Here is a 25,350-nt window from a genome sequence, read left to right as displayed (position 1 = left end):
GATTTATAAATGTTTAAGGCTCTGTAAGCTTTTTCTGTTCTATAAAGACACAGGAACAGAAGTGGAAGCAGCACTAAAGGCTAATGCTACTGAGAATCCAAGGTGGAGGTGGAGGTGGAGGTGGAGGTGAGGGAAGTGGGGATATTCTTCTAGACATCCTAGAATGAAAGAAAGAAAAAAAGTCCTACCATCTGGAGGGGCTTTGCCTGAGGGAAGCAGCAGTGGATATAAGGATCCATGGATAAATACAATCCTTGAGTAGAGAATTGTCTCCAGGAGACTGTCCCTCACCTAATGACTTTGGGGTTACTGCCCAGGACACAGTTTCCCGGCCATTTCCACAGATGCAGTGAGACTCTTGTTCCTTCTCTGCTGGGACAGCTAGAAATGCAGGAGACTGTTCTAGGTTCACACTGACCTGAAACCACATACATGAGACAAAGAGACAGATCAGAGGGAGAAGGGACCAAAGGGAGAATGGATTGAAATAAATCATATTGGAGGACAGGTTAGATTTCAGGTTGCCTCATACTGGAAATGATATAAGTGAAGACCAAGCACCTTATAGGTGGATTTGCTATCTAAATCTTAGTATTTGGGGATAATTTGCTCTTTCATGAGGTGGGACCAGAGGTGAGGAAACGTCATGATGGCATGCTGCCTGTGGGAGATCTGCTTCTTTCTTGGGATCTTGACCATTCTCTGAGCTCTCCCAGAAGAGTATTCAAGAGTTACGAACCGTTACGGTTTCAGCAGAGGTAAGATGCTCATAAATAACTTTTAATATAAGTTTAAAAAAATTAATGATATATGAAAATAAATACATGAGAATGTAGAGGTTGAAACCTTGGAGAATCTAAGACATGAGAATAAGCATACTGATTTTTCTGGCTCATGTCAGAAATCTTCATATTACATAAGCTTCCTAACTTTAAAGGGTCATAATAAGGGTCAGAAACTTGTTTGAATTTGCAATTTGGTATTTGGAGATATCAGCAACTGTAGTTATATAACATATGAATATCTCTGATTGTATTCTTCCTCTGGCCACCCCAACTTATACACAGGAGTATAGTATTGTCAGTATTCCTAGGGATGCAATTTTTAATTTACTTGACTGTTACCTTGTGTTCAATTTAAGAAAGAGAGGGCCTTACTCGGATGCATTTGGGAAGGTAGTTTAACACCGTGGCCTTGAGTGTGAAGGCTTCTCCTCGGATCACAGAGTAGGGCATTGTGAGCTCCACAAAGAAGGGCTGGAAGACTCGGAGAGAGGTGGGAAGAGAGAGACCAAGTCCAGTGTCACTGGACAGGCAGAGGGCCCCTGCCTTCCACTCAGTGATGGTGTCAGGGACTCTTACTCCTACTTCAGCCACACCTAATGAGCTGGGGAGGATGGCAATGTGAAGAACAGAAAGTAAGCAGTTAAATAAATCCTTTCTAGGACAGAACCCCTATAAACGATTCTATGGTCATAACTTGAAGGCACTCAGTAGAAATACCGATAATGGAGAGTATAATCAAGGCTTGAAGTGGGAACACATAAGTCCTTTTCTTCCAACTCTGACTGTTTTCAATTCTAGTCTATATCAGAATCTCCTATAGACATTTCAGTTGTAGTATAACCTATTACAGATAATAAAGTTATAAGCTAACTATGTAATTTGAGATTGTTCTTAAGTTTTCCTCTCTAAAATATTGTTCTGCTGAGGGCAAGTTTATAATTTTTAATTCCACTACTATTGTGTAGAGTTGGCCTGACTGATTCTATGCTTAACTCCAGCTTACTGACCAATGAAGGATCTCTTAAAGGTGTTAATTGGTGCAGTGCTTGGTTATATTTAGTCCTTATGCCCATTTTCTGGATATCTTAGAATTCAATTTGGGCAAAATTTCTTAGTTCTGATACAATTAGCTTAGTGAGATTTCTTAACAGGAGTATTTATGTTAAACCTTTCCTGAAAACAGCGATGTGTCTTAAAGAAATACTTGGATATTGAAAAATTAGTTAAGAATTGAAAATTGTAGGGAATCTATATTGCTGCATCGTTTATACAAAGTAAGTTACTTACTTTACTGCCACCAAATCCCAGATCCACGTCTCAGGGAAGTACTTTCTCACAGTCTCTGCGGGAGGCTCTGAAACATGTGTCATTTTCAAAACGTCATGGACTCTTGTCATTCCAGCTACGCCTATGGTGGGTGAGGGAGGAGATAGAAACAATAAATATAAAGATAAAACTTACAAGAGATTGTAATAAGTGCTAAAAAAGAAACAGTGTGATGAAATAGACAGGAACCAGGAGAGGACGCTTCGTTGTTAAGGGAAACTTCTTTGAGGAAGTGATATTTTAGCTAATTCTGAAGTATTAGAACAAGTTGGGAGTGAGCTGAGGGAAGAGAATCGCAAGCAGAGAACATAGAGACCTAGAGGCAGAAAGAGTCTGGGATCGTCTGTGAAGCAGAAAGGAGTCCTCTGTGGCTCCTGCACCTTGAGCCAGGCGGAGAGTGCCTAGGATAGGGGGTTGGGAGGAGGGCAGGAGTCAAAGTTTCCATTTGGCGTGTTCCTCTGTAGGAGCAAAGAAAAATCATACCCAGATATTATGACAGTGGCTTTGAGAAACAGTCTATAAGAGTGAGAGGATCAAGGATAAAAAGACTCTTTATTCCCACACGTGTCAGAAGATCAGAGTTAGGATCTCTCACCCTATTTACCTTCTGTTAATGGTGTGCTGGTAAGTAATTTACAACCAACTCTCTGGAAAAAAATTTGCGTATATATATATTTGTACATACACAAGTTTACTATAAATCTTACTGGTAATAGATTCTAAAATATAATTTGTAAATAAAGCAATACACAATAATCTTCTTAAAAATTCCATATAGCCAATTGATTGTCACTGAATGTTTTCCATGATTTTTGACAAACTCTTTTGTTTGTGCTAAACTTATATTCAACCACGATTTGACAATATCAGACTACAAATAAAGGCTTGACTACTGTCTGATTCATCAAAGTGGTAGCCATAGCATTGACAAATGAGTGTGATTTCAACGTGAATGTTGGCTGACGTTTTGGGGAGGTTAAAGAGGTTCTTTACCTTTTTTTTTTTTTTTTTGCAGAAATAGAAGTATAATGATGTACACCTGAAATTTTTACAATGTTATAAACCAATGTTACTGCAATAAACAAAAAATTATAAAAAAAAAAAAAAGACCTTCTTTACTTCACTGGTGAGAATGTAGTCCCAATTTGTGAACACTTCTATTTCTGTTTACACTGATCTTGTGCCTGGAAACTTTCTCTCCCCTTTTGAGCCCCATAACATCTCCACCTACTGGAGGCAGATTCTTTATGAATGATTTTCTGATTCCTCAATTGGAATTAATCCTTTCTTTTATTCTACCTATCTGCACCTCTCTTATAACACTTTTCCTCATCTGCCTTGTATTCTCTCCAGCTTTGCATACGTGGGTGCTTGGCATAATCAGAATTTGGGGCTTTATGTTGCTATATTATCTTGAGCAAGAACTTTAATATATCTGAATCACAGTCCGTTTTTTTAAATTTTCTCACATTTTATCTTTTAAAAAATTCTTTTATTCCATTCACTATATTAGGCAATGAACTTTTATTAATTTTTTTTACCTGGAGAACCTAATAGTCTTTGATGTACCTCTTCTTTATAGTGTACAGGCTGGGGACATACTTTGGGTTTACGAATCTTTGAGTTGGTAAATACCTTTAAGCCCATATCCTGTAAAGGAAATTATCATCTCATCAGTACATAAATATTATAAAATATATACAGGCACATACTTCTTATCATTGAATTTAGCACACAATCCAATTAGCTTAATATTAAACTTTTAATGTTCACATATGTAGAACGGATATTGGTTCACTCATAGAGATAATTTCATTCTGTTTTTAAACCTCCGTCAATAGTAATTATTTTATCTATGTGATATTTATAAATATCACACGGCAATAAATTTCAGTAAAAAAAACGTTGATTAACAGTCCAAAAAGTTCCAGTCCTGGCTTTATTGCTATTAGCAGATCTGCTACTATTAGTGACCTTGGAGAAGTCACCATGTCTCATTATCCTTAACTCTCTCTGTCTCATTATCATTAACTCTGGTATGAAAGCATTAAAATAAATATTTTTTTCCGTATATAATATTTTGTGAACCTTAAGAACTGACTATCTACAATATAAGGAATTTACCTTTAGGAAGCTATACATATCTTTTTCATTTGTATTTGATACTGGAGAATACAGGATTCCATTGATATAGACGTTATGATAATTGACACAGTCTCCAACGTCTTCCTCCTGTTGATTTAAACTCCCAGGGAAACCAGTGAGGTCCTTTACTGGTAGCAGGTTATAAATCTGTACAAACGCAAGGACAAAGGGACAAACTTATTTGTGGTTTATTTTTCTTAAGTGCAAGGAGAAAAGAAAAGAATAATCACCATCAGTCTTTCTTTGAGTGCCTCTGTTGCTTAGATAATTTATAAAGAAGATGATTTTGAAGATGTGTAACAACTTTAGGGAAAAAAAAACAATCAAAACTTTCCTATCTAGGTATTCAAGGATCATAATAATTTGTTTCACAGTTCAGAGGCAAACCCTAGACTCCATACTAGAATGAAATAAAATTTTATTAAGAGAAATTGAGGTCTGCTATATTTGAGACATTGTACAGAGCTTTGGATGATGGAATGAAATGATAGTTTTTATCTCTACCCTGTGATTAGGAATGACTCAGAGTATAACAAAGTAAATGGATACATGTTCTGAAAAGGCACATGAATAAGTATATAACCTCTATATAGGTTAGGATAGTATTTTCTTAGGTATTATTCATGGGAGCAAAATGCTCTAGATCTTCACACAACACAGAAAATTTTAACTGTAAAATACTGGAAATGAGGCTTTCAAATTCATTTGAAGGGGAACAGTAAGACAAATATAAAAATGCTGATAGGCGTACTGTATTATATCTATAGGAGTCTAAAATTGATTGACAAGAATAGATTAGCAAAGTGAGTAGTGTAATGAAATTAGACACTTTCTCAAAGGCAGCTCCCTCTTACTATTCTCCATCTCCCCTCTCTACTTTATTTTTCTCCAAAGCATATCACATAATTACTGTTTGTCTCATGTAGGAAAATGGAAGTTCCATGATAGCGTGGATTTTTGTCTTTCCAGTAGTTCCCTACTAGATCCCCAGAACTTAGACACACAGTAGGCACACCTAGAACACAGTAGGCACTAAATAAATGTGTGTTGAATGAATGACATGCTACTAGGAGGAAAGTGTTTCATTAGTAAAACGTTATTAAGGATTGAGAGGAACTAGTGTTCTAACCCAGAAATACTACTATATATCTGAATGCTTCCGCTTTATTATTAACAAATTAAATAGGATTTTCTGCCTTATCTATCCACCAGAGTTGTTTTAATAAAAAAAAAAACTTTGAGAATTATAAAATTATGTTATATAAACGTAAAACATTAATGTTATTTTTCCATATATTTCCTTTGCTTCCACTATTGAAATGTACTTAACGCTTCTTCTAGAATTATTATAATATTTTCAATTAAATCCCATTGGAAAGACCAAAGAGTAAGAAATCTTTTCTTATAAGTTTCTCTTTTAGGGAAGTAAAGATATAAATTTCCCTTTGTAAACTTTTAATAATGAAAAAACTTCGCTAAGAGAATATTCCAGTTGGCCTCCTATTGAAACTTTGAAGATATGAGCAAATGACTATTAGTGCATGTTAAGTAGTTTTTTATTGTTCCACTCCAGCATATCATTTTGTTATTTCTTCTATTAACCCAATATTTAAAAGATTTCATTTATCAATGTCTTTTATCATATAGTAATGCATTATTCCTAATTTTTATTCATCAGAGACAATACACATCTTCCTTCAGAAATTGTGTTCATCTTGGGACATCCGGTGTTTCAATGGCTATAATTCTTATATTGACAGAAATTTGATATTTCATTTAGCCTGTGCAGTCTTAGTGCAGGTAAACGTACCATCTTGTTAGGCTTTTCAAAATGTTGAAACCAGTTTGAAAACTCCTATTACTGGTTTTATTGAGCTCTAGGTTTTCAGAGACTTTGAACGACGCATGATTTTTTATATATATATATATATATTCATATGTAATATTTTCCTCACCAAAAAATGTGCACATGAAAGAACTCAAAACTATTAACTCCTAGGTAAATATAATTGTAATAGATCCTATCCTACTCTGATAGGCATTTTTTTCTTGTCTGCGGACTCTTGCCTGGCCCTTCCCGACCGCTGAGGCTGATGTGAACTCACCGAGGCCCGGGAGAGCTCAGCCTCAGGCTTCATGAGCAGCACACTTTGGTCCACGGCGCGGAGGGCGCAGAGGGACTGAGGGGAAGCTGTGACTAGCAGGTCGGCATGTGAGGCGGGGAGAGTTTGTGTTGGGCGGAAGCTCAAATCCACCTGTGGAATCGGGGAGAAAGGTCAGAAAAACAAATTTCCTGATTTAATCATGCATTTGCTATCATTTCCCGAGTGTTCCTCAAATTCAATGCATAATCACTTTGACTTCGTGGTGGTTGGCACTGTGTGAGACTCGAGACTGTTTTTCCCCTACACTTCGCTCTCAAGAATCAGTTGAGTCACTATAATGATATCTAATTATTCTTATAAATTATTAGATTTGAAATACTATTTTTACCTTTGATGCCCGGTGAAGTGTGTATTACCTGTGGGTAGAATGCAAATTGTTCTGGATGCTCTTGTATTTTTTCCTTTTTTGGCTCTTTAGTAGTCTTAAAAACTTGCTTACCAATCTCCCAACATTTCATCATAGAAAGGAATGAAGTACTCTGAACTGTACCATATGGTAAGAGACAATGCATGAGAATTTTGCACTAGAAGTCAAGCGACAGGGCTTCTTAATGTGACTCTGTCATTACTTTGCTGAAATTCTCTGAGAAATTCATTTAACCCCTTTGGCTCCAATGTGTGCATGTAGAAAATAATTGATAACAATAGTAACTTATAGTTTTAATGTTGAAAATTTGTGATATAGAGCACCCACCTTGTTGGCCAGACAATTTTCAACCTCGTATTTTGCAGCATCCCCCACCACTTCCCCATCAGGTAGAATGGCATAGATGAGCAATCGAGCGACCGGAGCGATGTCTGACTCCACAGGGACTGACACGGAAAAGTGGCCTCTCACTGGGGCACAAAGAGAATGAAGAAGTGATTATGGGTTAGACATCTCCCCAAGGATGAAATGAAATTTTTCTGTTGCACAAGGCCATTTTAGGAGCCTGGTCTGGTTAATGACTGTTTCTCTTAGTAGGGGTAATAGATATGATAAACAGTAGATGTAATAAATGGATGACTACCTCTAAAAACATTATATCTCTAAGAACTCTAGCTTTAGAAAAAAATCTTATCAAGGTCCTCTCTCGTCTCTTAAATCATAATCATTTCTCACCAGTTTTAAGTTTTAGCTCAACTATACAAGGCTCTGATGCTATCTAAGGGTATGGAGACATCCACTTGGCTACGATTTGATCTAGACCTCACACTGAGAAGGGAAATAGAACCTGACATTGTGAGATATAATAGTAAGAGTTTAACACATTGTATTTATCCTCACATCCTCTTTAACTTTCTATGAACCAAATATTCTATTCTTTTCTTCTTAAGAGGAGTACTGTGCTCTTTTAAAAGTTATTTTTTGATGCCTACGTAGACTTTTTAGAGGCTGCATTAAACTTCTGTAAGTCTACCATGGTGCTTTCGTGTTGCTATGAAGACGCAACAGAAGAGTAGTTCCCTGATAGTTTTTCCTTAGAAGAGGAGACACCTTCAAAGATTTATATTGTTCCATATTTGTTCATGGGGAGAATCTAATTCAATGGTGGAAGTATCCAATTTAACTCTTCATAAATCATAACTATCTTCAAAAGAGAAATATGGTATAAAGATATAAATGCCTCAGCACAAGCCCTCATATATAGAAGAAACTCCAAATTTTTACCTTCCCTCTACTGTCTAAAAACAATTTTGAAATGTCATTTTGGGAAGAAGGTCCATGAATATTTATAGTTTGAAAATGTAGAATAAGCATAGATTATAAAACAACAATATCAGCATTGTAAATAATCTGAACAGAATATGATGAAGGAAAAGAAAAGAAATATGTGATAAAGGGTGAAAAAAAGAAACATTATTGCTTTCTCCTCTCAACAACTCCTTTTTTTTGGGTTAGGTGGAAGTTATGTCTCTTTACTTGAGACTATTCCTAGTATTTCTGCAGTGTAAGGTCGAATGTGTCGGAGTAGGGCAGAAATGTGGAATTGCGGATACACTTACTGTCTCCCTGCTCCACAGGCAGGACGTGAGTCCCAGTTCGGACAATGCCTCCCTTTGCCATTATCTGCAGAAAAGGAAATGAAAAGGGTTTAATTTGCCTGACAGAGATGGCACCCTAAGTCTTACCCTCCGTGTGATATGCTTGTTTTATTGAGCCCCTGCCGGCAATAATTAGCCCCGAGAGAAGTCAAACTTGCAAAAGAAACATGGATAAGAAGTCAAAATAGTGATGTCTTAAGCCTTTCATAACTCCTTGCCCCTCAGAGAGCTTTTGTCTATACAGATGAGTCAATGCAGTGGCCTCCCTTCTCACCAGATAATAGAACGCAAGCTCCTTCAGCTCCTGCAGGACCTGTCCGTTCAGAATATAATGTGCTTGGACTGTCTGAGTTTTGCCGCAGGGCAGTTCACGAGGCAGGGGCTCAAGGTGGACAAAACTCTTGCTTGGGGAGAAGACGAGATTAGCAGTGTGATGAGCTTCTTCATTTTCTTCTGACACCCATTGGTGGGCATAACAGATAGTATGATCCTTGTGTTTGGCCTAATGAATGAGAAAAACAATATTATTTTATAGATTATATGTCATAGAGAATCAATGTTCTCACAAAACTGCATTTGTTTACTTTCGTACCCTAACTAGTACCTAGAAATATTTTGCTGCACAGTAACAAGTGAGAGGGAAGGGCCCTTTATTCTGTTCATCTGTATTGCAGGCCTTTACACTGCAGAGGCTCCTTGGTTGGTTTTGGAAGAGCATGAAAGGAGGCATCCTTTGCTCTGATTAACTTGTTCGACATTTCTTTGGCCACCTTACCTTTGCAGACAGAAAACACTGGAGCTATGAGATCTCATTGAGGAGACTAAATAACCTCCAGAAACCAAAGGATCGCATTTCAGGAAGTAGATGTCTCATGATGGGTTTCAAATAGGTATTATGAATAAATGTAATATTGCAACTTTTGGGGCTTGAGAACACTTCCTATAAATAGCATCGGGTCAAGAGTTGAGTTGGTGAATTAACTGAAGTCTACGTTTCTTGTGCTGTCTTAGGCTGATTATTTTTAATGCTTCCTGTGGTTCTGGATTCCCAAGCTCTATAGGCCCTTTTTGGGTTGTGTTTCAACTTTTCTCCATGTAGAAGTGGTTCTTTATTCTTTCCAGGCTTCTTCTACCCTCATCCTCACCTCCCAAGTAGCATGAGTGAATCCTCGTGTCAGCAAAACACTTGGTTCGTAACTCAATATATGTTCTAGTGATAATGTATAAAAGATCATCAAAAAGAGGGAGCATTTAAAAATAATATTTTCATTTTCAGGACTAGGACAGTGCCTAGCACATAGAAAGCATTCAAGACACTTCTTGATTGAATAAATGAGTGAACATTCAATTTTGAGTTATTGGAGGTATGGGTTTTTATGCCATCTATTTAAAGCTGAATCAATAAAATATATTATTTATTCCTTTTTTTATATTTATATGGAAAATCCTAAGAGGCAGGAGTTTTCCATAACTATTATTATGTAATATTTGTTGTGTATCCATGTATCTATAAATGTATATCTATGTCTCCATTGATGAATGGAGGACTGTATGCTATACAAAGCAAGCTATATGGATATGGACAAGAATCTGGAGAAAATTAGAATAGCAGGGCAAAAATAAAGTAAGAAAAGTAATTTACGGGGTGTATATACTTAAACTAAATGCTAATGATATTGAAATGGGCTTTTATAGTAATACTCTTTAACTGTTAAAGGGGGCTTACATGTATTATCTCATTTAATCCTCACAACAACCCAAACAGTTAAGTACTAATATTGCACCCATTTTACAGATAAGGAAATGAAGTGTGGAAGTTTTTAGTTATTTGCTCTTAATATAGAATTGAGCCAGGATTTGAACCTAATTTATCTGATCCTGGAACTTATACTTTAAAAAAAAGTTGTGGTAAAAAAACACACAAGATAAAATTACCATCTTAACCATTTTTAAGTGTAGAGTTTGTGCAACAGATCTCCATAACTTTTTCATCTTGCAAAACTAAAACTCTATAACCGTTAAATAACAGCTCCTTGTTTCTCCTTCTCCCCAGCCCCTGGCAACCACCATTCAACTGTATTTCTATGACTTTGACTACTTTAGATAACCTCATATAAGTGGAATCATACAGTGTTTGTTTTTTTGTGACTGGCTATTTCACTTTGCATAATATCTTCAAGGTTCATCTATGTTGTAGCATGTGACAGGGTTTCCTTTCTTTTTAAGGCTTATTACTATTCTGTTATATGTATATATCACATTATGTTTGTCCATTTATCTGTTGATAGATATTTGAGTTGCTTCCACTTCTTGGCTATTGTGAATGGTGCTGCTATGAACATGGGTGTACAAATATCCCTTTGAGACTCTGCTTTCAATTCTTTTGGATATATACCCAGAAGTGGGATGGCTGGATCATATGGCAATTCTATTTTTAATCTTTTGAGGAGCTGCCATACTGTCTTCCATAGAAATTGCACCATTTTACGTTCCCAACAACAGTGCACAAGTAGAACCCACACTTTTTTTTGTGTGTGTGTGAAGAAGGTCAGCCTTGAGCTGACATCCATGGCAATCTTCCTCTTTTTGCTCAGGAAAACTGGCTCTGGGCTAACATCTGTGCCCATCTTCTTCCCCTTTATATGGGATGCCGCCACAGCATGGCCTGACAAGCGGTGCGTCAGTGCACACCCGGGATCTGAACCCGGGCCGCCGGCAGCGGAGCGCTCGCACTTAACCACTGCGCCCCGGGGCCGGCCCTAGAACCCACATTTTTAACCACAACACTATACTGCCTCCTTTTTTGTGAACTTTTTCAAACTTGACCTTAAATTATTTTCTAATTTCTAGGTTTTTTTCTCTCCATAGGACTAAAGACAACTTGGAAATTTCGTCACTTTTGGGTTGCAACCTTTTTTCCAAGGCTACTTCATGTCATTGGTAACTTCTTTCCAAATAATTACCCTGACGGTGAGGGTGGTGTCCACAACATTGGCGGTGTCGATAGAGAACTGCACCAGGCCATGCTCATCGGTGGTACTGTTGGAGGAATAGTTAGCTTCATTTGCTTGGATGGAGATGAGTTCATTTGGGATAGGGACACCTTTCCCATCTACTAGGAGCACCTGAAGATTAAAAGGTGTGGATCAGTTAGATGGCTAATATCCAATAGACACCAAACATATTCATCTTATCACAAATGCCTATTGAGTGTGTCCTACATGTTGGGCATGGTTCCAGGCATTGAGTCTATAGCAGTCAACAAAATGTTTTCTTCCATCATAGAGCTTACAATCTAGTAAAGGAGATAGGTGTTAAATGAATGCATAAATAATATATACTTATTTAGTAGTAATCAATCCTAAGAGGAAAAATAAAGCAGTGTAAAGGGATAGAGAATGATGGAGATGATAATAGGGATGACCTGAAAAATGTATTCTGTGGATATTTTGAAAATGCTGTGCACTATATATAACTCTTGGAGAGTCACAGAACACGAGAGTCATATAGTAATAAAAATTTTTAACCCATTAGCCAAACTTTTTTTTTCTTTTTTTTTGAGGAAGATCAGCCCTGAGCTAACATCCACGCCAATGCTCCTCATTTTGCTGAGGAAGACTGGCCCTGGGTTAACATCCATGCCCATGTTCCTCCACTTTATATGGGATGCCGCCACAGCATGGCCTGACAAGCGGTGCATCAGTGCGGCCCGGGATCTGAACCCAGGCCGCCAGCAGCGGAGCGCACGCACTTAACCGCTACGCCACGGGGCCAGCCCCCCATTAGCCAAATTTAATTGAGCCACAAACACTTATTTTGCGACAGACTGTTAACTTTCTATGGACTAGTGTGCTGAAGTATAATGAGTGCCCAAGTAAGCAATTGCTAATACGTTGTCCTGTGTGCTTCTCTAGTTGTTTTATATATGATATCTGCTTCTCAACCTAGATTTTCAACCTTTTCTATCTTTTGGAAGGGAGGCAGAGTTTATGAGGCTCTTCCCATGTGAAAAAAGTAAAATTGAGACGACTCACACAGTATTAAATAAGGGTGTAAGTCAAGTTACTAATAATTGAACTCAGCAGATGAGTAGTCTAGTTCAGACTGTAAAGATGGTGATTATTTTTCAGTATAAGCTTCTTTGGCAGAAGGAAGCCTGAATAGCAGACTTGAATCAGTATTTGTAACTGATTAACAAAATCTAAGTTTGACCATGAAATGTCGGCTGCATGTACGAAGACAAGGATAGGCACACAATTCTGATTCTTACTCTTTTGGTGAGAGAGTCTTATGACTAATGAGATAGTTATTTAGCAGGAATAAAATATCAAAAAAGTACGATATACCTCTGAGAAATTTTAAAAAATGGACTATGCTTTCATTTTAGGAAGTGACCAAAGTTTCTGAATATGTTTGCTGTCGTAACATAATCAAAACTTTCTAAAATTTGCTCCATCACTCTTTTGTCGAGTCTGTTCTCTCTGTCTTTTACACTCTCCACAGCTGAAATCCTATAGCACATCCATTAAGAACATGATACACGATAATTAGACATTGAGGTACATACAACTGTTATCTCAGACTTCTCAAGTCAGAAAGATCCATTTGCACATCTTCTTATAACAGAAAAATAACAATAGAAGATTTTTTTGTAGACCTGTGAGAAAGTTTATAATTTTAAAATCTGGGAACCTTAAATAGTATTTTACCTTTATATGCACTGTATTTAAAATATACTTGCTATTATAGAAAAAGTAATGTAAATATAATATTCACAAAAAAAAAGCTAGGTACAGTAGAGTCTTTTATACTTCAAAATAAAAATTAAAGCCAACTACCTAGTCATTTCCATACAAAGTTGATGTTAGAAGGATAATGTAAGTGGCCACCATGAATTTTGAGATTCTTGTGAGAAAATATAGAAATCTGAGACTGCCTGGTAAATTAGGAAGAGGAGATTGAGTGACATCACACAATGCTGTTGCAAAAGTGAAAAAAACCTCCTACTTTGATAGTGCCTTTAGAATGAGTTTATAGATTTCATAGACAAAGTTACAGAGGAACAGATTTAGTTTTACGTGGTTTTATATCTTTGGTTGTATTAATCAACAGATAACATTAGCCAGGTATGGTTTTAGCAAAATCTGCTGTACTTATTAGGTGATAGTGCACAGTCTGATTTGTGAATTGTAAAATACTCCACCTGCCCAAAGAAGGGGATCCCTCGTCTAAAGTTTGAGTCCACTGTCACAAATGAGACTTTGGTTATGGTTGATGTTATTTCACTGGATGCGCTTCCGGTTAATTCCACCCCTGAAAAAGAAGAAAAAAATAAGTTTTTTTTAGAAAAATGATCTCCCTGAACTTCTTAGACGACCGCGTCTCTTCAGTTTATAATTTAGCAAAGAGAATAAATCAATGTCCATTGTTTTTTCTTTCATATCCGTGTGGTACACAAACCTGTTCCTTCTTCTTGGATCTTGGCCTCCACTACAAGTTCCATTTCAAATCCTACTTTCTTCAGCTGGAAGATCTTGGTTTTTACTTGCTGAGAGAAGCAGCCCTGACTGTTTAGCTAAGAAGGAAAAAAATAAAATACAAAAACATAACACCAGACAGATCAGTGGTCAGTTAATCTGTTGGGAGTTTAGAAGGAAACATGGCCTACGCATTTTATATGATAAGAACACAATAAATATTCTCTAGGGATTAATTATTATTAAATTTCATAGCTGTATCTGGTTTATAATTGGCAAGTGTATTCCTTAGTCCCTGATATTCCTTAGGGTGGATGAGATAGAAATAACTTAAACATTTGGGGGTAATCTCAGTATAGCAGGCGGCTAACTCTTTATCAAAGTCGGGTTCCCCTCCCATAGGTTACAGCTGTGGCTGGGGAATGGCTGCCCATCAGGGGACTGTTTCCCACCTCCCTGGCATCTAGGTGGGGCCATGTGACAAGTTCTTGCTCATAGAAAGACAGCAAAACCGACACCCTTCCCAACCAAGGTGGTTAAGAGGGGTATGATTTTTCTTCTTCATCATACAAGTAGATGCCCAAGGAAGCTTTGGATGCCAGGTATTGGAGCTGGTTCAACTTCCATCATTTTAGGTGCTTGATGTGCCGAGAACACCCACAATGAAAAATTACAAGACATAAATAATTCCTATTGTGCCAAATCACTGAATTTTTGAAAAACTACAATAACTAGCATAGAATTCTCTTATAGATTGCTCTCTTTCCAAGTTAGTATCATGTTGAAACTCACCATTTATCAGCAGTGCTTCTGTTGTTATCTCTAGAAGGAATGGTTTTCCACCTACCTGCTGACTGAATTTCTCACAGACGGCCTCTGACTCTCCACCAAAGCAGTTAGAAGGGCTGCTATATTTTCTGCATATGCTCACAGTCGCGTGTCCTGGGACAGGCTTCCCATATGTGTATCTGTCATAAGAATGTGGCCAAATGAATTAAAGCAGACAGACATTGAACATCCCCCTTCTCTGCCTGTTTATATTTCCCCTTTGGCTACTGTGCATTTACTCTCTGTACTGCCCTCAAACCTCTGCAGGGCTCACAGTGTTGAGGGCAAGTGAACTACGCAATGACCCTTCTCTTTAAAAAATCTCCAGCGCAACACGCTGAAATCTACTAGTTTTCTTTTATTATGTCTTTCTTTTCCTTAATTTTGTATTTTCTATTTCATCTTTAAAAAAATATTTTTCGTACTGCAAAAACGAAACCTGTTCTTAAGAGAAAAAACAATACCAAGAAAACAAAACAAAGAGAAGAAACAAACACCCTCAATTCTACTTAAGACTACAAATTATTAATATGACAGTGTCTCTCCTTCCACCCTCATCTCCCCATATGTAGCCATCTATATTTATATAGAGTTTTACTTGTTTACTTTTTACAAAAATGAGATTGTGCCATAAATATGTCATTGAGGATTGCTGTGTGTTCGAGGGCATTTGTTTCCTTCCCTATTTAAAATATCCTCTATATCTCTATTTGCAAGAGTATTGGCTCACCAGTTATATGGGAACAGGAACTTGGTGGCCGTTACTCTGAGATAGTGCTGGGGCAGGGACTCAGCTGAATAGTGGGGGCATTACATGTGCGGTTGTTAGGCAGGACAGATTTCTTCACTCTGTCTGCTCTTTCTGCTAGTGCTACTGCTGGACCACTGGAGATGGAAGCATAAGATCCTGGGAACATGGTACTGAAAGAACATGTCCAGTCTCATCAGTAAAAATGACGGTGCAGAGAGGTATGCGACCTGCCTTAGGTAGAATGATCAGTTAGATGAGATTTCGGTAATATGCTTATTTCTACAAATCCTGAATCTAAGCTATTTTTCCATTATGTATGCAAGGTCAGGTAAATGACCTGTTGTTGATTGAATTTCCTCTACAATCTGCTGAAGGGAAAGTCAGTACCCTTCAACACTGTCCCCTTTGTGTGTGTGCGCACATGCAGCTCTGTCACTTTCAGAATCCATCCTAGTAGCAGAGCTTCTCTAGGAACAGTTGCCTGCCTCGTCACAGTTATAATAATGCTGGTAAGGAAAAGAAAGAAAATAAGAAGGAAAAATAGAAAAGCAACAGGAAAGTTCTAGAGATAGAGATGCTCCCATGTACTTAAAGTATTTGTACTGCCACTGCTTCTAGAGAAACTAGCCAGAATATTCCAAATGGTGAGTCTCCTTTACATAATAACCCTCAAAAGATTAAAAAAATCAACTCACAGGCCACACACTGAGACATTCACCTCTTCTTCCAAGATGGTGATTATCTTTGGCACTGTTACTTGCACTTCAAACTTGGGAAGCACTGTTCATTGGAGATAAAGGAAGTTGGTGATTGGTTTTCTACTTTTGGGGAATTAGTATTTTCAGGTTCTCTATAACAAGTCTCTAATAATATTTTAGGGTCTGAAAAGATAACTCTACTCTCCAGTATTTCTACCTTACTCTCAAATGGAGATTCTGGTTGAAGGACTATGAAGGATCACTGTAACCTTAATGAATTATGAAGACTCCACTAAAACAAGCATGTTTTACATTTCTTTTTTTAGAAATTAAAAATTGCTACAAAAATAACCAAGCCATACGAAGTCCTATTCACAAATCATTGATGGTCCTCACTGAAGTTAGATATAATTAATTCTACTCCAAGCCCAATCTCACCCATGGGAAATGGAAGGACTCCAAATAAGCTCAAATTCTAGGCCCTAGAAGTTTAAATATGAAGAAAAATGGTCCATGATTTTCCGTAATCCATACCAAATTCCTGCACGATGAAGGAGTGCTCTGTCCTTCCACCTGATTCCTTCTGTACAACCACCTCGTAGGAGCCCTGAAAGGGCTCTGATGAGAGGGAGAACTTCAATTGCTTGAGGCCACTCTCTAACTTGAGATTCTGCCATTGCATGATGCGATTTCCTTTGGGGTCCTATGGATACATTAATTATAACTTACAAAAGGGTCTAGAGCATTAGAGACAATAAAGGAACTCTAGGAAACCCCTATGTTATCCACAAAGAGGACAAATAGGGTCATGGTGAGGGGTGGGAAGGGGAGATGAGTTAGAACCATCTAGCACTATATGAGTTTGAAGGCTTCTCCCTTAATGACAAATTTCTGGGAGATTGTAAGAACCTCTCAAATAAGAACATTTCCCCTGGCTGTATTACTTTGTTTATAATTATCAAATGTTTCATGTTGCTTACCTGAATGTATACGAGTGGAATCTGAAAGACAAAAGAGAAAGAAAGCAGTTTAGAATTGTTCTCAATTCTGGTTTATAAGCAAGACAGCTTTATGTAGAATAGCTCTATCTGTAGTTAAACGCAGAAAAATTTCCGGTTAAATTTTACCTAACTTTTAATTAATCCATTTTAAACAATTAATAAATAATGATAAAACCTTACTAGGCCATCAGCAACAAATATATGTATGCACTGCTATTCATTAGGAATAAATTTACTAACATTACTTAAACGCTTATAGAGTCCCAGTAAAGAACACTCCTTTGCTATGAAATTTTACAGTTTAAGAAATAGACACTAACAAAACTATAAGTACGGCTCGCCCACTGTATCTGTGAGTTCTACATCCAAGGATTCAACCAACTGCAGATCAAAAAGCCTATGAGAGTTGCATCTGTACTGACCATGTGCAGACTTTTTTTCCTTGTTATTATTCCCTAAACGATACAGTATAACAGCTATTTACATAGCATTTATGTTGTATTAGGTATTTTAAGTAATCCAGAGATGATTTAAAGTATATGGGAGGATGTGCGTAAGTGATATGCAAATACTACACACCATTTTATATAAGGGACTTGAGCATCCACAGATTTTGGTATCTGTGGGGGCCCTCCAGGGGGACTGTAACCATGTTCAGATCCAAATATTCAGATGAGTCGCAGAATTCTTAGGTAGTTCTAAGAATAAGGAGGAAAGAGAATACCTCCTCTACTATCAGTGGTTATTCATTTTTTAAAATTAATATGTATTAAGTGCCTACCACGTGCTGTGTATCATACCAGGTGCTGGGAATACAGCAGTGCACAAAAGAACAATATATCTGCTCTTATGGAGCTTACATTCTAATAAGGATGAATACATAAGAAAAATACACACATATATGTATATATATGCACATATATTTTTGAGATATATATTACATATATATTGAGATATTTATATGTTTATGATGCATACATATATATGTATACCTAAGTGTATACATACACACATGTATATACACATATGTATATATGTATATATCATAATATATAAATATCTCAATATATATCTATGTATATACATATATATGTATGTAAGTATCATATATATCTCAAATATATAAACCTTATATATATGATAAGTATATCATATATATCTCAGATATCTATCATCTGTCTACCTATCAGGTAGTGGTAGGTGTCAAGAAGAAAAAATAAAGCAGGGTTAAGCTGACAGAGTGATGGATGAGGCGTTTGATTTTAGGAGACCTGTTTTAAGGCTATTGCAATGGTCTCGTTTAGAGGTGATATTGGCCAGGATGAGGTTGTAGCAATTCAGGTGGTAAAAAACATCTGGATGTATTTTAAACTAACATGATTTACTGATGAAGTAGATGTAGGTGTGAGAGAGAAGAAGCAAGGATTATGTCATAATCTTTTTCCTTAGGAACTAGAAGAAAATAATGGCCTCTTTTTGAGATAAGAAAATGTAGTGGAGGAATAGATTTGGGAGAGAAAAATTAAGACTTTGGTTTGATGTCTGCATTAAAATTGAGTTATTTCTTATCATAAATGTCAAGTGTTAGTCTTGAGGAACAAACATTGATTACACTCATCTTCCTTTATAGAAGAGTTTTTGGTTGGTGTGTTTAGAAAAATTCTAAATCTTTGAGAAATTATTTGAACTTAAGTTACTTTATGGTTTAGATGTGTCTATTATTTAATGTGTCTTTCTAATTTGCCTAATTGAGAACTATCTAAGGAGGAGTAAGTTTAATTGTGTGACAACTGACTACCAGTACCAAGATAGAAAAAATTAACTCCTCTCTTGACAAGATCTTGCACTGTTGTAATGCTAGAAATTACTGTAATTGATACCAGCTTTTTCCTCCCCCTGGTAGCTCTTCAGCACCAAAAACAGACTCCCAGCTTGTTTATACAGATAATAATGATTCTATATAGGTATTAGGAAACTCACCAACTCATTCAGGGGGTGAAAATTTTCATCCAACATGACAACACGAAACTTCACTGAAACAGAAATATTTTCCATGAGCTCCAGAAACTTTAAACCAGGCCTATAGGCTGGTAAGACAAACTATTAAGGAATCAGAATTATAGGGCCTTTGGAGAATACACAGGAAAGAAAGATCATTCCTTTTTGAAGTTGTCCTGACTGTAGGCCTCTTCATACCTGTCTGCCCTGGTTTGTAGATGGGTTTGTCTGTCTGGACAAAGACCAGATTCTCTTTGTTTTTAATCACTACTGTGGTCCGCTTCCTGAATTCTTGGGTTGGTCCTTTCACTTGGACAGTGAGGAACATTACCTCCTCATTGGATGAAGATTCTGGGACCTGAAATACAGGAGAGATCCTGAGAACCCAATCAGTCTCTCAAGTGTCCTCCCCAATCCCCTGTTCCACTCCTCACTGGAGATCTTGGCCCTTTTACTTAACTTCACTCCCTCATTCTCATCGGGGAGAGTTGGCATGGACAGGAATTACTTCTGCCCTTTTACAAATGGGGAGACAGAACACAAGATGGAGGAAAATGCATCGGTAAGAGAGGTCATAAATGAGACTCATATCTCCTTATAGATCAAGCCGAGACAGTCTCGATTTAATTATACACTGAACTTGACTAAGTTGATATTATGTGCTAAAAGGGCATGGTAGAAGCATATCATAAGTCTATGAGGAAGAAAACTACAATATTTTATTGGCTGTAGGCTGTGAGCATTTTCGTATGAGCAACTCTGAAGAGATGTTGAATAGTTGTCCATGGCAATTTCTACAATTTTCACCTTTAGAAAGAGCATGGGGCAATACATTCCCGTCAACCCACTTGGGGCTTATGTGATCGTTGGCCTAGTTTGCTTTATTAATATTTTTTTCCATTTTAATTTTAAGAAGTCACATTTTCCCTTTGGTGCATACTGCTTTTTTTTCTTTCTGGCTGATAGGAATTTTCCTTTATTATTAAGTTGATTTTTAATATGCTTGTAAATATTTGTCTCCCATGGTTGGAAGTTCATGCATTGCTTCTTAATTTCTACACTTAGCATCTACATTTAGATTCCTTCCTGAAGTTCTTGCCAGCCTCCCAAAGCCTTATCTTGACTGAATTCTAGATCCCTATGGTGCTAACCAATAGAACCAAGTATATTAAGTCAAGTAGCCATACTCACAGTGAAGGAGACACATTGAAATAAGTCCTTTTCTGCCACTTGGTCAGCGAAGAGGCTTTTGTTCTCCCTGAGAGACTCCAAGGAAGCACTTACAGTCACTGTCTCATTCAGGTGGCTCAGAAGGAGGCAGCCCTTCTCGATGGCCCCAGAGTGGAGCAGGGAGGGGACCAGCACCATATAGTGCCTGGGAATGAGCGAGTCCAGTTAGAGGAGAGTGTAGGAGGAGAGGTATTGTTATCAACAGCACTATTCAACATCACAACTATTGTTACTATCATTAGTTCTATACCAAGAGAAGACTATTGATAAGCGTGAAATTGATTTCTGCTGTTGAATGACATGGGTGAGAATTGTTCCCCTTTCCATCATCAGCGCCATGGCAGTGAACATTTTACTTGAAGTGAGCCTCAAATAGATTAAAATTTACAGGTATACCTCACTGTAAGGAACTCAAATATGTGAGCATCTCAATTCAAATAAAAATATACTAATTATATTTATTCATTTTGTAAATCTATTTTACATTAGGCTTGTTTTAAAGAGCAAGCAAGCTCTCAGGTGGGACACTACAAAAATCAATTTACAGAATTTCATTGAAAAAAGAAATATATATATTCAACCACCCTGTGAAAATCGTATGGCAAGTCCTTGCTTCCACTTTATAGATATGGAATCTGAGGCTCAAAGAAAGTGAGTCATTAGTTTAAAGTCTCAGTTGTGATAAAGCAACTAATGAAATCTTAGTGTGTTACCTAACCCTGGACATTTGCACTTTAAATATTTGTCTTTCAACTCACAGCTAGACAACGCCTCCACTCAAAAATGGCCTTCTAGTGATTGAATTTTGGCTCTTGGTAACTCAGGAGCAGAACAGAAACTTTCCCAATACCCTTATATATAATTTTATTGATCCTGTAGTTTTCAAATACTTTTGCCTACAGAACTCCTAAAAAAATTGTTAACATTATGTACTCCCTACATATCTTCAAGTAAACATCCATTTTTTAATCACAAGTTTAAGTAAGAGCAAAATATATTATTTTTGATGATATTTTAAGTTAAAACTTACATTTTAAGTTTCCCTTGGAATCTTAAATACCATAGTGATAAGATACCCAATATGACCTACTTTAAAAATACATCAAAATGTTCTTTTTGTAATGATCAGAAATTTAACATCTTTCCCTTTTTTCCTTCTTGAACTTGAATTTCCATGCCACTTTCCACACAAGTTTATCCTAAGATTTTTATGCTTCAAAATATTTCATGGATCACTCTTGCTTCTTTATTAACAAGTATATATAGGTATAGATATATATCTATATGCACACACACATATATAATATTATATGTGGGTATATAAATTTAACTTTAATTCTTTTAAATTTAATGTGACCATAAAGTTGTAAATATTAAACAGTTTCTTCTGGATTGAGCTATTTTCAAAAGTCTTACTAGTATACAACAGATCAAAACAAAATAAATATATTGCAAATTATGATTCATACATATTAAATATAAAATCAAAATACTTTCAAAGCACATCTTTAATAAGAATGATGAGCTGTTTTTGTGTGTCCATGGATAGATATTCCTTATTGCAAGAATTAAACAAAGTCTAACATTAATTCTGTTGCTATTTTTGGTTTGTGTAGATGTAAGTCCTGTGAAAAATTGTTCACATAAAAGTAAATAAATGACAGAGAAAACAATTATATCATTGCTAGCAGTTCTTGTAACTCCTTCTGCATTTCATGTGCCAAATCACCCAGTGCCCTATTATCAAGAATTGCTTCTAATCATCTATCAGCTGGTATTTCCTTTAGATCTTCCTTCAATTTTTTTGAAACAGAGAATTCGCCACCACTTGATCTGCGAAAGGATTTTCTCCGCTGTCATTAGAGCCCTTTGCTTTCTCAACGTCAACATCAGTATTTCAAATTGTTCCTTTATTTGGCATTCTAGAGGTTTTTATACTCCATGACAATGCTCCATGGTAACATCTGATTGAGGGAAAGGTTTATCTTTCTCTTATAAAGTGTTAGATAGGCAGTTAAGAAGGGGAGGTAAGAAAGGATAAATAGCATGGTCTCAAGCAGATCAGTAGGAATGTGAGGATCTGAAAATTGATTCCTTTAAAAGTGTCAATTTCCAATGCCCCTTAGAAAATCTTTGTATATTCCCAGAGAATTTAGAGAGTCAGAGATCCAGAGTGTTGGAGAAAAATGGTTGAGAAAAAGTGAAGAATGAACAAGCCAGATTTATGAAATCTCATCATTGGAAGAGACCTTAGAGATAAGAAAGTCAGAGTTTCATAGGAAAGACGAATGATAGAGAGAGGACTCTGAAATAAAGGTAAGGACTCTTGAAGTTTATGCTCTATGTGAAACTCACGGTTTTCCAGAGGCTGAGACATTTGTAGGCAGGAAGACCAAAAGGAGGAGAATAAGACTTGGATGAAGGTGTTTGTTCTTTCCCATGTTGCAGACCAGACCTAGAGTATTGTACCCCACTCCCTGCAATTGGTCTGGTCCCAAACATTCTGCAGAGCAACTGGGTTTTATGCTGCTCTCTGTGCAAACGGGAAGTTCCACCCACACAAGGTGTCTAAACAAAGTACAGGTCTCTGAACATTTTCTGAAAGGGTCATTGCTCTCAGGGGTCTAATTAGAGTCAAGGTTAATTCCTAGCGGGCTAAATAGAATTTCCGGAGGGATAAAATCGACATTCTCGTTAGTGCTCACTTTCTCTGGGTTTTACTGTAAAGCAGCTAATCGGCTTTTCAACCCCTTCTCTCACTCCTTCCTTCCACTTCCCCACAGCGCCTTTTATGGCTTTCCTCACATCTCTTGCATGCATGATTGGCAAGGGAAGGTACAATTTAAGCAACACTGGACAGGCTGAAAATAGATATTTCACTACAAGTCAGTGTGCCTGCAAGTCCTCCATTAGGTATGCCTACCTTAAATGTTGAAGCAGTTTCAGGATTCAGTAGTCCTCTATGGAAATGATGTTGGATGAAGCTAATAGGTTTTTGACCTTAGTGATATGACTGGACTGCAGATGCAGAGCCAGGCCCTGGAAGAATGATAACAGAAAATATTTTCCTGTGTTAAGAAAGTGAAAAGATGAAAGGAGAAGTAGGATGACCTCAAAAACAAGCTTTGACCTATTGTGCCTAACAAAGATCCAGTTGCCTTTACCAGCTACTATACAAACAAATTTCGTTATTGCCTTCTAAATATGCTGCTCCTCACCAATCTTTAATCATATGAACAACTCCATCCATCCATCTTCCATTTGGTTGTTTTATAAGTATTTGTTGAGCCTGGTAGGGCTAGATAGCATGCCAAATCATGGAGCTGGAATGATCAAATATGTAGAAATAAACATGCACTAAAAGGTCTTACCTTCTTGTGGGTGTGAAAGCAGACAAATAAACAAGCAACAAAAATACAATAGCCAAGCATTATTATCGGAGAAGTTCAGAGTGCTCTGGGAGCACATAAGAGGGGTACATAATGCAGACATGGGCCTTGGAAAGGAAATCTAAGGGAAAGCAAAATGTAAATTAAGCTCTCAAGTGAGAATAGTGGTTAGCTAGAGGAAAGAAGGAGGTGAAAGTGCAGGTAAGGATTGACACACACAAAGGCTCTGGGGGGTGAAAACAATCATGACACGTTCAGTGAAGTGAGAAGTATTTGGAATGGAGAAAATATCTATACACTTGGAAAAGTGGTGGGGGCCAGCCTGGCAGCGCAAGGGGTTAAGTGCGCGCGCTGTGCTTCGGCGGCCCAGAGTTCGCAGGTTCGGATCCCGGGCGCGCACCGACACACTGCTTGTCAAGCCATGTTGTGGCAGTGTCCCTTGTAAAAGTAGAGGAAGATGGGCACGGATGTTAGCCCAAAGCAAGTCTTCCTCAGCAAAAAAAGAGGAGAGCTGGCATCAGATGTTAGCTCAGGGCTGATCTTCCTCACACACACACACACACACACAAGAGAAAAGTGGTGAAGCAAGCCGGTTTCAAATCAAAAAGGAACTTGTTGGCACTATTAAGGTGTTTAGGGAGAAATCAGTGGAGTGACTTTCCCTGATCTGTTTCTTGGAAAGATCACTCTCACTGAAATTTGGAAGACTGACTGGAAGGAGGCAGTCCAGGGGGCAGGGAGACCACTTGGGAATTGGTACAATTATATAGATGAGAGACGATGGCATTTTGAGCTAGGGTGTTCATGATGAGAACGGACAGTGGTTGATGGATTTAGTTCATATTTAAGAGGTAAAATTATAGTTCACAGTGAGTATATGCGTGTGATGGATAAAGGAGAATGTGCCTTTCAATTTTCCTGGCTGGTCTCTGAGTGAACTGTGCTGCCTTGAACTGACTGAGGGAAACAGAGGAAACACAGGGTGGGAGCAGATGGAGGACGGAGGGATGAGGGTTGAGAAGATAAAGAGTCCAGTTTTAGAATGTGCTTGTAGGATATTTAAGTATTAATATTCATGGGGAGTTTAACATTTGCATCTAGAGCTTAGAGCAGTGTGGTCTAATAGAAATATAATTTGAGCTTCTTATGTAATTTTACATTTTCTGTTAGCCACATTAAAGGACAAAAAGAAACATTAAATTAATTTTAATCATATATTTTCCTTATCTCAATATAACCAAAATATTATCATTTCAACATTTAATCAATATAAAAATTGTTAGTGAGATACTTTACATTCTTTTTTTGTTCTAAGTCTTTGAAATCTGGTGTGGATCTTACACTTACAACACTTATCAATTTAGACTAGCCACATTCCAAGTGCTCAATAGCTCATGCGGCTACTGGTTACCATATTTGACATAGTGTGCTTAGAGCAATGTTTTTCGAAGTATGGGTCACTATCTATAGTGAATTATGATATCATGATCACTGAGTCATGATCAAGATTTTTAAAAATAGAATATAATAAA

At 37.2% G+C, this 25,350-nt stretch overlaps 1 protein-coding gene across 1 annotated transcript in view; it reads right to left on the bottom strand.

Annotated features, from left to right (window-relative positions):
• A2M (alpha-2-macroglobulin) overlaps positions 1 to 22,871 on the bottom strand; it is a 37,710-nt gene extending 14,839 nt beyond the window's left edge. The window contains exons 1-20 of the mRNA XM_058558839.1: positions 22,785 to 22,871; positions 20,391 to 20,574; positions 19,398 to 19,557; positions 19,182 to 19,234; positions 17,181 to 17,201; positions 16,735 to 16,903; positions 16,198 to 16,282; positions 14,771 to 14,891; positions 13,907 to 14,021; positions 13,650 to 13,759; positions 11,410 to 11,571; positions 8,721 to 8,948; positions 8,408 to 8,471; positions 7,116 to 7,258; positions 6,362 to 6,511; positions 4,236 to 4,403; positions 3,653 to 3,761; positions 2,073 to 2,193; positions 1,158 to 1,386; positions 292 to 418 (exon numbers count right to left, since the gene is read on the bottom strand). Of these exons, the coding sequence (XP_058414822.1) occupies positions 292 to 418; positions 1,158 to 1,386; positions 2,073 to 2,193; positions 3,653 to 3,761; positions 4,236 to 4,403; positions 6,362 to 6,511; positions 7,116 to 7,258; positions 8,408 to 8,471; positions 8,721 to 8,948; positions 11,410 to 11,571; positions 13,650 to 13,759; positions 13,907 to 14,021; positions 14,771 to 14,891; positions 16,198 to 16,282; positions 16,735 to 16,903; positions 17,181 to 17,201; positions 19,182 to 19,234; positions 19,398 to 19,557; positions 20,391 to 20,574; positions 22,785 to 22,870 (2,605 nt within the window). The 5' untranslated portion in view covers position 22,871. The remainder of the gene's footprint in view (positions 1 to 291; positions 419 to 1,157; positions 1,387 to 2,072; positions 2,194 to 3,652; positions 3,762 to 4,235; positions 4,404 to 6,361; positions 6,512 to 7,115; positions 7,259 to 8,407; positions 8,472 to 8,720; positions 8,949 to 11,409; positions 11,572 to 13,649; positions 13,760 to 13,906; positions 14,022 to 14,770; positions 14,892 to 16,197; positions 16,283 to 16,734; positions 16,904 to 17,180; positions 17,202 to 19,181; positions 19,235 to 19,397; positions 19,558 to 20,390; positions 20,575 to 22,784) is intronic.
• Positions 22,872 to 25,350: the final 2,479 nt, after the last annotated feature.

The sequence above is a fragment of the Diceros bicornis genome, chromosome 17 (assembly GCF_020826845.1).
Source record: "Diceros bicornis minor isolate mBicDic1 chromosome 17, mDicBic1.mat.cur, whole genome shotgun sequence".
In the NCBI taxonomy this organism is placed as follows: Eukaryota; Metazoa; Chordata; class Mammalia; order Perissodactyla; family Rhinocerotidae; genus Diceros; species Diceros bicornis.
The sequence above is the reverse complement of the archived record's forward strand: the minus strand, read 5'-3'. Positions and strand labels throughout refer to the sequence as shown.